The sequence below is a fragment of the Seriola aureovittata genome, chromosome 10 (genome assembly GCF_021018895.1).
Source record: "Seriola aureovittata isolate HTS-2021-v1 ecotype China chromosome 10, ASM2101889v1, whole genome shotgun sequence".
Lineage (NCBI taxonomy): Eukaryota > Metazoa > Chordata > Actinopteri > Carangiformes > Carangidae > Seriola > Seriola aureovittata.
Genome location: NC_079373.1, coordinates 14,956,084 through 14,971,360, shown reverse-complemented (window position 1 = coordinate 14,971,360; position 15,277 = coordinate 14,956,084). Strand labels below are relative to the sequence as shown.

Below are 15,277 nucleotides of genomic sequence, written 5' to 3'. Positions count from 1 at the left end.
TGGATCAGTAAGTAGATCTTAAATCCCTCATTCTACTTTAACAGTGCTAATATCTCTTTTCACTTTTCTTCTTGGCTGTGTCACAAGAGAAGTGAGGACAAATTGCTACCTAGAGAAATAGACAAAGCTAAAGAAGGTCTTAGAAGATGCACACTGAATGGGTGAAATGCTAATAGAAAAAAAAATGGATGAAAAAGGCAAAAACACAAGGGAGCCATGTGTGAATCAGCAGAGTCAATTGCCTTGTTTACTGCTATAACTCCAGCTAGGTGCGTGCACACTGAGATAAAAAAATATGCAAAATTACCTCAAATTACCAAAACTTTATTTTGCTCTCATAAAGATAAAAAGGAAAATAGTATCCAAGTTTCAAAGTAAATGTAAATAGGTAATTACAATAACATTAAAAGACAAATCAACAATATTTCAGTTCTTACCTCTGTGGCTGAGTTTGACCCTGGGGACACTCTGTTTGATGCTTGCTCCAAAAGGGAGGGTGGCCAAAAACATCAATCCCACTAATGGGAGCCCAGGATGGGATAGTACCTTAATCCTCTTCCCTTTGCCGTCATAATTACTGCCAGACATGCTGAACAGAGCCCCAACTTCATTTATACTCTGATCATCAGAGCGCTCTTTCTTCATGGTGTGTGGAGTGGTCTTGTTCCGTTTTCACTCTGTCCTTTTCAGCAACCCTGGAGGGAGACCAGTGTAGAGAGTCAAGCTAGGGAGGAGCAATCATAAGTGTGTGTGTGTGTGTGTGTGCGTGTGTGTGTGTGCAGTCTCATCTAAAACTTCACACAGGATATGTACACACGTTTCACCATGGAGCCCTCCAGGCATGTCCCCTCTCTTTACCCGTCCTACATCAGCTGTTGCCTGTCACTGGATTTCCTTTTGTGCCACCCTTAAATCTGTTTGCCCAAAACAAAGGTCAGGGGAACAAAACAGTCACATTCTGCTATCTTTCAGTTTCCCTCTCTCCTCCATCTCCTTTTCAGACGGATAACTCATTTAATTCTTCACCTAAATGATACTTGCCAATGGTTTTAGCATTGGCTGATGACCCTGTCAGCTCCTCCTTTATGTCCTGTAAAAAAATGGGCCATGTCCTATCAGGGACTTCACAGTGAATTAAAGAGGCCTGTAGCATAGACATTAGGTCAGACACTGTGAAAAGTGCGCTGTATGAGCAAGCAGTCATGGGAACATTCACTGGCCTTTCTGTCGCTAATAAGCAAGGAGAGCTAGAGTGATCTGCAGTAATTGAACGTAGAGCAAAGCAGGAACATTGCAGAAAATTTATCTTTTTTTTTTTGTTTTTGGTTATGTTCAGTCAGGAACTAGGAACTTTTCATCACTGGAGACGTGACAACGTTTCAATCAGTTATTTTGACCTGACAAACATCCAACTGGGATTGAACAGTTAATGTGTAGATGTTAATCTTTTCATTGATTTTCAATACCCTATAACTTACAGTGTGAGTTGTAGGGCATTAAACTAACAATATAAGTTGGCAGGGAGGGTTTTCTTTTCTTTAGTGTCACTTTCTATTAAGAGAGTGTTAGTATCTGTATAACTTTGAATCAAGGATTATATTCAATGTTTTCAAGATACTTGAAACCTTTCAAAACAAGATATTATGCCAAAGAACCTGGACCTAATCATTTATATGTATCTATGAATCTGAACTCGGATAACTTCCTGAATGAAATGTTCCTGATTTATTCGGGATCATGTGTAAATCAGCACAATTACATAGACATTAGTCTTGTTCTATGTTTGATGTTACCGGTACTTGGCCTGCATTCCTGCACCGTCCACACTCCACAGCCATCTAGCTACTAATTAACCAGACCATCGATGACAAAATCAAAGAATGCATCAAAAGAATGCCTCCTCCCCTCAGACCTTATTGCTACATCTCCCTCACTCATTTGCTTCCACACCCATCTCAGATAACAAGCATCCACTCGTGACAACATAAACAATGTCAGCCTAAATGAATAGATCTGCTGTGGCAAACACGCTTATGTCTTAAAGGCTGAAGCCAAGCATGATGCTTCCAGCTGGAAGATTTGGACACATAGACAAGAGAAGACACAGTCACTGCAAAAATACTGTCTATGCAGCACCTAGGAAATTATATAAGGTGACATTCCTATTCATTCACGCCTACGCACACAGATCTGCATTGTGTGATAAAACGTACAATGCCATGTTGGCAGACAGATACAAGCTGTAAAAGTATTTCATTTCATTTATCATTTCACTTCATTTATTTTTCCTGTCCAGTTTTGTCATCCGCTGTTTTGAACTTTTAGGGAGAGTCAAGGCAGTGTGGCACCCATCCAAGCCCCCCGTGGCTTTAAACTGGGGAGGATTACACCCTGATAAACAGACTGCTGTTTATTTAAGATGACAAATTGAGGTACCTTCACACCTTCAGGGTTAGAAATACAGATAGAGAGCTGTGTGTGATGGATGGGCAATCAGCGGAGAGAGGGAGACAGTGAGGAGGTTTCACTCTGTGCTGTCTTTGCACACTCTGTGAGCGACGGTAAAAGTGCTGGTTTTGGGGCCCGTCCTCCCAACAGTATCTTCAGGGGAGCAGTGACACGATTTCACCCAAGTGAATAGCGTTCAAGTAATGTATCTCTCTTCACCGCTTGAGTACCACCATCTATCAGCAGTACGGGCCTGTGTGCGGCACCCCTCTACAAGAATGACCCCCAAACAAAAGAGAGAGCTCAAGTGCTGGAGGAGAAGCATTAAAAACTCCCCATCTGTTGAGAAAAAGGATGACAACAGGATCTGCCAGTCATTCAATACTGCAGAAAGCGAGTGAATAATGGAGATGGAAAGAGAGATAGAGAAAAAGAATGAGGCAGAGCGAGAGAGAGAGAGGTGAGGAGGAGAAACACACAGCTTGTGCCATGTGGGTTAAGCTAACACCCCTGTTTCCTGGCAGCTAAAGTCCCTGTTGTCTTTGGCATCATGGCCGGCACACGGTGCAGGGGGTGATGGGAAACAATCCTGATGGCGATGGTGACAGATTTAAAGCCTGCAGCCAGTACAGTGCTGCTGGTGCCCAACATATAGCATCTTACAAATGTCACCTCTTCAAATAAAGTGGCTTGTCCGGTTTGGGCTCAGCATCAAAGAAATACAGAGTAGGCCTGTATGTGCCATTAAACAATCAATCAGCAATGGCCCAAGATCAAGACATTTGGATGTTAGATGTTTAAATTTAAAGTAGCTGAAATTAAATTATTAAATATTCCCGGTAGAAGCTGTCAGCGGTCATGAGGAGGGAGCAGATGGTGGAGAAGTGCTCCAGCCAGGGGTATTCTCACACTGAGACCACCCTCAATGAGGCATTTAGCAACACCCAGGTGCTCTGTAGAGTACAGTATTATCAAACCCCTCCATCTCCACAGGACAGAGTGCATTAGCGCAGCTATTTGTCTTTATTCCCTGACCACAGTCACTGACCTGGCATAACAACATAGGTAATTGTTTCTAGCTCTCAAGACATTACTTGTTTTTCTTGGCACCGGTCAATCATCTTTTTTATTTATTTTTTTGCATGGCATTGCATTTAAGCAAGCATGTAACTCCCCTGTGAGTCTGTGTGAGTTCATGTCTCGTAGGGAAAATACCGTACTGCCACCAGGCCACACTGTTTGTGTTTTCACTAATCACAAACTATAAAGCACACACAAGGAGCATTAAATTTTAATGTTGTTCTGCTAGCTATAACTCCAGTCATAGATGGCAGTAAAGACGGAAACACAACACTGTCCAAATACAGACAAGCACCACTCTTACTCTTTATGTCTTGGCACTGTAATATACTATATATTTTAGGAGAAGGATACGTTGTTTCACTTTCTATAACAAGATAAATGATTTTAGACACAGTAAAATAGCACTGTCAGCTCTAGGCGCAGATGCTGCTAATAAAAAGTAATAATGTTGATCTGAATGGTCCAACATCTTCTCACGATTGTCTAAACTATTTTGCGTTAACAGTGTCAATACACACACTTGGTGCAGATCTCACTGTGTTTTACTGTATGCTGTAAATATGAAACAAATCATCCTTGCGACAATGAAAGATTATTCTGGACCGAGATCAAAACCCTCAACCTACATACTATTATACTGAAGCTTTTTGGCAACTTTTACAGTATCCCTTGCTCATTTTTCTGTAATTTGTTTACTCAAGTCATAAAGTAAACACCAAGGCAGGAAGCTGTGTTTCATTTTAGATTTCAACCACAAACATTACCGCACCTTATCTGAGTGAAACACCGTATCTATCAGCACAGCATGCTCATCTCCTGGGAAATTACATATCACTCCAAAAAATGAATGCAAAATAAATTGCCAAAATATCCCCTTACACACACAAAATTCAATCATCCAAACATGGTGATTGAGACAGAGATGGGCTTTGAAGTTGAAAATGCTGCAGTAAATTAGTCCTAAATAATGAATGAATGAATAGCACAGCACATGTTAGGTAAGGATACCTGATACCTCTCCATGGACTAGAAGAGGGATCATTTGATCCCTTGCCATTAGGAAAGTCTGTATTTCCTGCAGTCGTTTACCTTCTAATAAATCCAATAAATCAGATCTCCACAAGCTGCCGGATTTTATAATGTCCCTCTCACACTGCGGAGTCCTGACAGTTAACTCCACTGACCTAGCAAAAGAGTTTATGTGAGGATTTTTCAGAGCCCTGTTTTGAATTATATAAACACATTCACAACACTGCATTAGACATGAAAATCCCACTTTGCTTGAAACCTCTAGGCATGAAATGGATGGTATGGTAATGCCCGGACAAGAGGACATTCCAGAGGAATTCCTTCCGTTTTGGAAGTGAAGAGTGTGTCTTCAGGGAAAAACCAAAGGAGATGGATAAAATTCCAACCCTGAGGTCCTATCTGTCCACAATTTGTCCCTCCCCAAGCTGTTATCTGAAAAACCTAGTAAGAGAATACTCTGTGCAACTGCTGGTATGGTAACCAAATACACCACAGCCAGATAATAGTGCTCACGCTGCCTTTGTTACAGACCCGCTTTATGCTTAATGTTGCAGTTTAATCCTCTGATCTATGTAGAATAGAAGACAGGGCCCACAGCTCCTCAGCTAAACCACATGCAACTGAAACGGTGCCAGCTCAGGTCTGCCGTCACACCAAAGGTGAATGGAAGGGTGGGAGAGTGGGGTGGGGGTGGGGGGGGTGGGGGGGTGAGGGGGGTGGGTGGGAAGTGATACTGGATCTGTGCTTTAACTCATCTGTATAGAGAAGATGGAAATGGAAAAAAGATGAGGTGGAAACAAAGTCGAGCGCCTATTCACAACAGAGAGCAAACCACGTAACCAAGACGACGCCACATACATAAACAATGCTGATTGGTTTGTTGATAAGGGACAACAAACCAAGTAACTCTACACGTGCTGAACAGGGCCTGACCCAGGCATGCAACTCAAATGTGTATGAGTGTCTGCATGTACGAACATATCGGTGTGTGTAAGCTAATACCATACTGAAGTAGGCAGATGGAAGCAATAGGGCATGAAAACAGTGACTGACAGCTCTAAGTGCTCTCACTTGTCTCCCAATGGCCTGAGGATACGAGGGTACACCCTTGTATGCTATGCAACAACTCCTCTCAAGAGCATTACTGTCCCCTGCAAATGTGGGGCATAAATCTATTGGGTTTTTTTTTTGTTAGTTTTTTTTTTTTCTCAACCCTGGAGAGGCTTTTGTTATGCGGTTATCTCCAGACCAGCCTCAATACAGTTCATTACAGACACGGGAAACACAGAGGCCACAGAGCTGCAGGGCACGCCAACCCAGCCAGGCTGTCTGTCCGCAAGTCATTGACACCTAGCCGCTGTAGACTCTCTAAACATACTAAGATCACCACTGCAGCGAAGGTGCCCTAGTTGCTTTTGTCTGTCTCCACTGAAGAATTCTGGAAACATGACCATATAAGGCTACACCAGTGTGCAGCATGGCTACAAGTATGTTTTAATAACACTTTCCACCCAAAACCTGTTGAGTTTTGAGAAAGCACTCTTTCACTTTTGAGTTTTCATCACCGTCCAGGAAAAAGCCTAGGCGTGAACTGCATGATGCTGTCACGGAGCGCAGGAATGGTGCTGTAGGCCATTCAAAACACAGCTGAATATTGATGCTGTGATTTTTTAGGGTAATGATGGATCACTCCCTGCACACTAGGCAGAACACGAGCACACAGGAGGCTCAGGGTTAACACAGCATGGGTTTGAATTGATTGATATAGCACACCCTGACAAAAACTCTTCAATCAGTCTCAGGTAATAACTTATTATCAAATCTACTTCCCCAATCACACCAGCTCTCACAAAGACAAGATTAGGATGCAGTTTCAGCCACAAAGTGTGTGTCACCTAACAAAAGTCCCCTCAAAGTCCCCAGAGCTCACAGGCGCACATCTCCAGGCAGTGATTTCAGCAGCCTGGCTCATCCCCAGCTGAGTAAACCTGTAGCTGCCTGTATACAGCGGTCTGTATTTAGTATGCCTGGCAGACACCATCCCACTGACGTAACAAACGGACAGTGTCTAAAGGAGAAAATCAGAGCGGATTTTCTGAGTTGTCTCTCTGTGGCCCGAAGCAGAAATCATTTATTTACCTGAGTCACGCTGATCGAAAAAACCTGAAACACTGCCAGAGAAATCAATACCCACACAACTGCGATGTCTCCCGCTCTCTTCCTTCCCTCCACACTTTCTTTGCCTCTCTCACAACAACCCGCTCGACCCAAAGCTCCTTGTAGGGAGTTAGATAAACCTTAAGAAGCGCAGTGAGTGGAGAGCGGCTCCTGGAGACTGTAAGATACACAGGTAGGAGAAAGACGACTAAATAACTACATGACTGTCCCTCTTGTTTTTAATTCCTCTCCTGCTGCACAGTAAACCACAGAAACACCGTAGGGCATACACACAGTCAATGAGCTTCATAAGTAAAGCAAGTATATTCACTACAACATGTTTAATGTACTGTAGATCCGCAACGCGAATATTCTGCTTAAGTGCAACTAGTCACATTCAATTTGAGGGTATTTGGAGCCTCCACACTCACTCCCTCCTCAGACACTGTCCCAACACTCATCAAACACTGCACCAAACTCCTGTCACTCCACCAACTCCTAACATATATCTGGACCTCCACAGATCTCTCAGTGGTGAAAAATAAAATACTGATTCATTCATTTGAGGCAGAGAAGCCAACTGCTTCAAATGAACAGGCTAAATAAATTAAAATACATAAATTTTCACATTAATGAGCCTCTACACTACTGCAATCCTTTCTACACAGGACTGCTCGCACCATTAAGAAACACATCACTGCTCTCCAGTGAACAGCAGTTATTACCAAGAATGGTGATTAAAGGATTACATGCACCTTACAGGTTGTTAAAACTGTCCTACATCTAACAGTCTTTTCGAAAGCCATTGTATTATCCTGAAAAGGTTTTTGCTTAAAACAAAGCTGTTTTCTGAATTTCTTATAAGTTGACATTTTGGATAACCCTGATTTTGAAGGGATGAAGGATGAAGATGGAGAAGTTGTCGAAAATATATGTTAAAATATACAAACACGTTAACAGAAAAGGAAAGTGTGTAAATTTTGAAAGAAATCTAAAATATAAGATCTACAAACTCTGTTGTGTCAGAAACATTGTATCATAAAGTTAAACAACATGAAACGAAAACCTGTACTGGTCCTTTAAACAATCAAATTGCTTATACTTTAATAGTAACTCATATCACGAGGACGACATGAAAATCATGGAACAGTTTCATTTAAACGAGCATTTAAGCGACAGAGTTCTCAGGTTTGAATAAATTACGCGTTCATATCATCATTATCGATTGTTTCCATCTTACCTGCGCACTCAACTTCGTCTGCTCTCACATGCAACACATGCCCACGTCTCACTGAAAGTTGCCCGACGCACAAAGAAACGCAGTTAAAAGTATGACACGTGCACAGCGACGTCCCGACCAAAAGAAAAGTGGATGGATAAACTCAATACTTCCCCCAGATATTTCCACTCCCCTTAAATGTTGTTAAACGCACACCAGCGCTCTTGAACTCTCGGTGCACTGCACTGCTTGTGTGTGTGTGTGTGTGTGTGTGTGTGTGTGTGTGTGTGTGTTGTGTGTGTGTGTGTGTGTGTGTGTGTGTGTGTGTTGAATGGCTGGTAACTGTGGCCGTTCGCCCCGGGAAAGACAGACGGTAAACTCCCAGTTACTTTGCCGCTCCTGGAGGGGTGTGGCCCTCAGCATCTGTATCGCTGCCAGCCAGGACTGAGTTGAGCCTTTCATGGTAACTTCACGTCCTCATGTCTTTGATGCTCTTAAAAGAGCAGACGCAGATGGATCTATTGTATAATATTATAGTATCATGGAGTACAGAAAGCATAAATAAAGTATTTTTGAAATAATCCTTCGAGTCTGGCGCTGTAAAAAAAAAAAAAGAAAAATGTCAAAGTTCTTTAAAAGTGGATTCTGGGAGCTATAATAAAAGAAGTGGCAACCGAAAAGTTGTTCTAATTAATGTCTGATAACTTAAAAAGCATCAGTAAATGACTGATTGAACATCATTAAAGCCATTAATTACAGCTTATAAAGCTTTAAGCATGCCTAATCAGAATGTGGCACCAAAATATGGCGGATCATGAGATACAACGAGCTCAGATTGACCACAGACAAAGAATAAGAAAATTTTAATACTGGGTGGAGAACCAACCAGTTCTATTAAATGGGAGTTACTCATATGGATGTGATCATGAAAATGTGTGTCATGCCTTTGGGATAATCCTGTAATTGTTTATTTTTTTGGATATGTGGGCATGGATGTCCGGTGGAGGTCCATACTCATCATCTTTCTGAACCGGGTGTTTGCTCCTCTGGGTTTCCCTTAAGTGCTGGTGAGATGAAAGAACCAACAGCTGTATTTGGGTTCATGCAGCAGACCCTGCAGGATGGGATGCCTTTGCCGCGTGTCTACTAGACAGGAGTGTGCGGGTTCAATCCCCCTGGATGATTCTGAAGTAAACATGGATCTCCTTGGCTCTCTCCTACATTTACACACAGACACGAGTCAGTTCAAATTCTTTTTTTTTTTCTTTTAGAAAAAGTTGTGGAAGGGTCGGAGCCAAGTACACACAGAGGTCACATTCATTCAAGATGAGAGATGCGATGTTGGACCCAGAAAAGACAGTTGCAGTGTGTCTTACTCATAATACAAGATTGGATGGCCTTGTTATTGCACGGTGGTGGCAATTAACCTATTCCTTCTCCAGCTGTGGGTGTGTATCCTAGCAGACTTGACTGGGTCCCAGTTACCTAAGAGGATTAGGTTATAGGTTAACAGGTTAAAACCGTGTCCTCCCTCCCTGCTGGGAGATTGTCAGGGTGTGCACTTCCTCAGAACCACTCCCTCACACACACACACACACACACACACACACACACACACACACACAACAGAGCAAGAGTGATGAGCAGTACTGATGACATAAATTCTGTAAAAGACTGAACACTGTCCAATGTCCATTCCATCCCTGCCCATTCTCTTGAGAGTTGTGTTAAACATTGTGCGTGCTCTTGTACTTTTATTATTTGTAGAAAAACCAAATCTCCAAACAAACAAAAGCACAACGTTGATCATTTTCATCTGGTATGGCCCGAGGGGCATGTGAATATGTTCCAGAAACTGTTAAACAATTACTAAAATACATTATGAGTATTTGCTGTTTCTCTAAAAGCCAAAATGTTGTTTGTTTGTTTGTTTTTTTTTTGCCATTTTAGTTTAGAGATGACAGGAAATAAGGGAGAGAGATAGGCCAAAAAGGTCTGCTGTTCTATTTAATCTTGGGACATTGCAGTTCACAGGCTGCATCTTAAGCCCTCAGCCACGGCGGCACCCGACAATCCTCAAATGTTGTTAAGCAACTATGTGTGGCCCCTCTTTGTAGGATTCGAACATTTCTGACCTTGCCAACTCGTCGTCATAGTATCGAAAAAAAAAGAGTGATACTGACAGCTATGTACGTCGCTACCACCAGAACATTGTCTACTTTTTGTTGCTGCTTAATTGAGAAACAGTTTTTTGTGGATAGTTCAAGAGAATTTTGGCAATGTTCCCAGAACAGCTGCCAAGTTATTTAAAAATCAGGAGGAAAGACCAACGACAGCCCAGCAAGTGGTCCATTCGTCCAATTAGGGGCAAAAGCAGTTCACCGACGCCTGAGTGAGGGGTGAAATTGTCAATCCTCGGTTGTTCAGCTTCCTTGTAATGACATTTGTCCCAAGCAAATGCCTGCTAAGCATTAAGGGAACGAGTCATATAACAAAGTGAAAACTGTGGTTGAGCAATAGTAACAACTCTGATCATGGTTTGGTTTCACTTTAGTGTTCAGTGTTGCAAAATGTGATTTCATTTTCAAGTGAATTTTCAGCCTGTGCATAGATAGAAAATTGTATGAATGCATACGTGTTGGTGTGAACAACATATAGAAACACACACAAACACATGCACACGCACACACACATATGCTAATTGTGTTTTTCCCCATGTAAACGCCTTACACAATGGTAGCTTGTTTTATGTTTTCTTTTCCTATCCCTATCCCCTGATATATGGGGTGTTAGTGAACTGAGAGGATTTGCCAATGGAAGACATGATAAAGCAAACCAAAGAATAGGCCCCTAATCCCCAGTCATTTCTACAATGTTGTTATCCAGTTGATCCTCCATTTAGGAGGATCAACCGTTCACTCTGGATGAGGTGGGAAGCTGTAGAAATGGGAGATCAGCAGGTAGTGTTTTTTTTTCCATCTTGGATAGTGCTGACAATCCCTCTCCAAAGTTGTAGTGTTATTGCCACAATGTAAACAGGAGAAGATCATAGACATTGGAGGGGCAAGAATATGTTACCTGAAGTCAGAGAGGAGCAGAAATTTCTCTTCAAGGATTCAAAATATTCACTCATTCAAAGGGATTAACTTTTAACAAATTGAAAACACTTTCACTGGTACATTATGTGCTTGGGATGTGTAAGTGGTTAATATATCACTTCATAGTGTATGCTCCACATTCACTGTCTCTTCTTAATGTTTTGAGACAGCAGTTGGCAGTTGGTAAAACACCGAAGGTTAAGTTATGGTCTCCAGTCAGATGAAATGCAGAGATTCTTATAAACTCGGGCATTAATGTTCCATTAGTAGGTTTGCGGTCCCCGGTTGTTTAGAGAAGGAAACAGCTTTTCTTACATGCTTATGGTGTTCGTGTGGGAGAGGGGCTTGTGCGCAGTCACACATGCGTAGTGAATGCAGTGCAATCTGTGAGTAATTTCTAACAGTAATCGTGTAGATCTCCAGCGAGAGGGCAGTCAGCCAGGCCTGGTCACCCAAGGAGCTCCTACTCTGCTTGAGACAAGTACGCGCACACACACACACACACACACACACACACACACACACACACACACACACACACACACACACATGCGCACGTGCGCACACACACACACACACACACACACACACACACACACGCGTGTACGCACACACACACACGCACGCACATGCACACACACACACACACACACACACATGCGCGCACACACACACACACACACACACAGGCCTCCAAGCTTTACTGCCAACAGACTTGAACTGATTAACTAATCTTGATTACTTGAGCTGCCACCAGGCTAGTAGTGCTCTAAAACAGCTGGGGCCCAGCTAATTATCAATTATTGTTACTTATCGATGATTAGGGATAAGGACTATTAATTAGATCTCAACGAGACATGTCAACAAGCATGGAGGGACTTCTGAGTATCCCCAAAAAATTCTAATATACAGTATGTTGAGGTGCATCTTCTCTACTTGGTTGTTTATTTCCTTAGTAGCTGATTGCTTTCCAGTGGTAACATGGATCATTAGTTGTAATCATACACCTAAAAATATCCATGCTGTCTGCTTCATTGTCTAAAGACACTTAACACATACACACACACACTCACATAGAGTCTAACTTAGGTTCTTTTTCCATGATTCCCAGAGAGGTAACAGTAAAACGCTAATGTACCGTGAAATGATGGATGACAGCAAACACAATAAAACTATATGGCCAACATTCAAACAGTTGTCAACATACTTCCAGATTATGGCTGTGTTGGGATGACATCAGCAGTACTGCATATATCACATGGCTGTTTTTCACATCGTGGGCGTCACTTTGTAACTTATAGATCCGACTCTTAACTGCCTCTCTGCAGCATGCAGCTGGTAAGATAGAGGACTGTACAACATGAATTTACAGGTGCTCTGCTGACCACCACTCATGTCCTTTGCCTTGTGTGAAAGTTCACTGGAGAGATACAATTTTTTATAAAGGCCATCGCTAGTTTTCATCAGTCACGGTAAAAAGATTTAAGAACCTTCTCAACCACTGCTGTGAATGTGCTGCGGTGCCCAGTTACACATCACTTCATCTTTGCTTATTTTCCTCCTCTAACTTCCCGTAAAACCTTTGTTACATCTCAGTAGTTTTGTAACTTTTAAACAAACATTGGTTCATCTCAGGCGTGAAAAATCATTTTCTGTGTAGCCAACCCGTTGAGTGTTCGCTCTTCCTTTAACACACACACACACACACACACACACACACACACACACACACACACACACACACACACACACACACACACGCACACAGACACAGTGACCCAAACCAGACTGTATTTCCTTCACTAAATTGGAGGTAAACAACATCACAGTCACTCAGTCTAAACAATAAACCCACAGCCTAATTAAATGAATTTTCCAAATACACACATTTCGAAATTCACAAAGCTATACTGTCAAAGGTAAACAGTAAACACGTAGGCTCATTAGACTGCAACTGCAGCAAAAACATACAACCAGTGAGGTAGACACTCACTTTCCTTCCCCCCCCCCCCCCCCGCTGGCTGAATGTTGTTTATTTATGTTGTTGAGTGTGTTAGTGATTGGCAAGTGTCTGAGCGTGGGATTATTTATTTATTTTCCGCAGGAACATGCAGCTTTGTGGCTCACTGAGTGACAAACCTCTGCAGTCTGAGTGAATTGACCTGAAAGCACAAACAGGTGGGATGCACTGTACAGCTATAACAGCTGGGAGAGGAGGATGATAGAGGAAGTGCGAGACACAAAGAGGTATGTTGCAGTCAGTAAAGAAAAAGTATGCATTAAAAGAAGGACAAGAGAAAGATTAAAATATCCACGACTAAAACAGGAAAATCATTCCTTGTTAGACATGCCAGAAGATAAAGATGAAAAGTGTTGTAAGAAGATAACTTCCTATTGAATGCAGTCCTGAAATATTCTCTTGTTGTTTCTCTTCTTTCTGATTATTTGCTGTCTCAGGTCTGTGAACAGGGTATTCCACTGTGACCAGTCAAAGAAGCTTGTTGAAATTATTCTGGATCTGAAATTATAATATGCAGGAAATAACCAAAGGAAACCACAAATGTCTCACTTAGGTAGTGCCAGATGTTTCCAAGTGAAGAACTGCCAATATCAGCATCACTTTCTGTCACGCATTTATCTCCTCTCTGCAGGAGAGAGGAGGAAAGTACTGATCATGAAGGAGGGAGTGGCTGTCCTAGGAAATGGATGGTTGTTATCTCGCTGTGATTTGTGAATGTTACTGAGTGTTATTCTAAGGAAAATCATCAGCAGATTCTGGTGCAAAAATTCTAACTCACAGATCACGGGTGTTAACTTGGGTTTCATATTTTGGGGATTTTTGTAACCCTACCTCTACCATTATATCACTCCATCCTGTCAAAAAAAAAAGTTCTTTCCTTAAAGTAAAATCCTGACAAACTCTGTAAGAATTGTTTGGCATGGCATCCAGACTACATAGTTGAACTGACGTCTGTCTGAGAACTTGATAGACCTTTACATTCCTCTCTAGTGAAATAAACATCTGTGGATCTCATCTGATTAGCCAGTAGTACTTCTTAGGACAGAGAAAGAGAGAGACTGATAGAAGGCTAGAGTGTAAATTAAACCCTCAGGGAGGAGGCTGACATGCTGCCTCAGATGGTCTGCAATTCTTTGAACAAAACACATTTAACAACATCCTCCCCTGTGTCGTTTGTAAGTGTATATGTGTGTGTCTGTCTGATACAGCACAGCTGTGTACTGTGTCATTTTATCAGGGAGACCTCTCCTCCCTCGATCAGCTGTTCTCACTGTATAAAATAAATCCAAATTCTACAGTCGTGCTTCAAATGTAGAAGGTTTTAACTCGCTGATCCCGTTATCTTTCCCTGCTAAGTGTTTAAGATAGCCAATAAATTTAAACTTTATCTGTGTCTCCTAACTTTTGACTCCTTCTATGAATGTAGGAATCGAAAAGAATAATAAACAAGTATGTGTTTTGTGTTATCTCAGAATAAACCAGAACAGAACCAGATACAAAGAGACAGCACAAATCAAAACCCACACAATGCTCCTCATGCCATTATTGTATTCGCCAGTCACGTAGGGATTTCCACTTGTGCTGTTGTTATACAGGGTCAGATGTTGGCAGCAGCCACTGACTGACAGAGGAAGTGGAGACAGGAGGCATGTGCACTCAACTTCCTGTCAGAGGGCTTAATTGTTTTGAGCCAGTGGGGTTGGTGGACTTTTCTCTCTTATTCACCTATCACTAACTTTTTTTTTTTACTGCTACATTGTTTACATGTGATTCATATCTACACTTTGAGGCTATCAGATGGGGGTGGGGGTTAGTATAGATAGAGAAAGCCCAGGGGGAGAGAGAGGGCTGCAGATAGAGACATAGCGATGCCTGTGGCCCAGCCTGGCTGAATTCTCACAGCTTATCAAACATCACAGTTCACTCACTCAGGGGTAGTGAGAAGAGGGGGGTGGGGGGTGGTCCTGCCTTCACAAACACAGACAGTTTGGATATGACATGCCAGAGTAAACAGTGATACTGTAGGTTGGATTCTGGTGAGGGAATACTGCATGCTTGTGTGTGGTAAAAAAAAACAGAAAACACACACACACACATTGTTAATCAGAGCTAAAAGGGCAGCATTTTAAAGCTAGTTCATTGGGAAGCATATGTATGGAATCCCTCAATACGTTTTCCTGATATTATTAGTATAAGTATTAGTATGAGTATTAGTGTAGGTCT

At 42.0% G+C, this 15,277-nt stretch overlaps 1 protein-coding gene across 3 annotated transcripts in view; it reads right to left on the bottom strand.

Annotated features, from left to right (window-relative positions):
* Positions 1 to 8,216, bottom strand: part of sema3d (sema domain, immunoglobulin domain (Ig), short basic domain, secreted, (semaphorin) 3D) — a 30,341-nt gene extending 22,125 nt beyond the window's left edge. Inside the window, exons 1-3 of one of the 3 annotated variants that reach the window (XM_056388137.1) lie at positions 7,958 to 8,216; positions 818 to 914; positions 438 to 695 (exon numbers count right to left, since the gene is read on the bottom strand). In XM_056388137.1, the coding sequence (XP_056244112.1) occupies positions 438 to 645 (208 nt within the window). In that variant the 5' untranslated portion in view covers positions 646 to 695; positions 818 to 914; positions 7,958 to 8,216. Of the gene's footprint in view, positions 1 to 437; positions 696 to 817; positions 915 to 6,699; positions 6,721 to 7,957 lie in introns of those variants that run through there. The other 2 variants (XM_056388136.1, XM_056388138.1) reach the window with 2 other exon arrangements.
* Between the last annotated feature and the right edge of the window lie 7,061 nt (positions 8,217 to 15,277).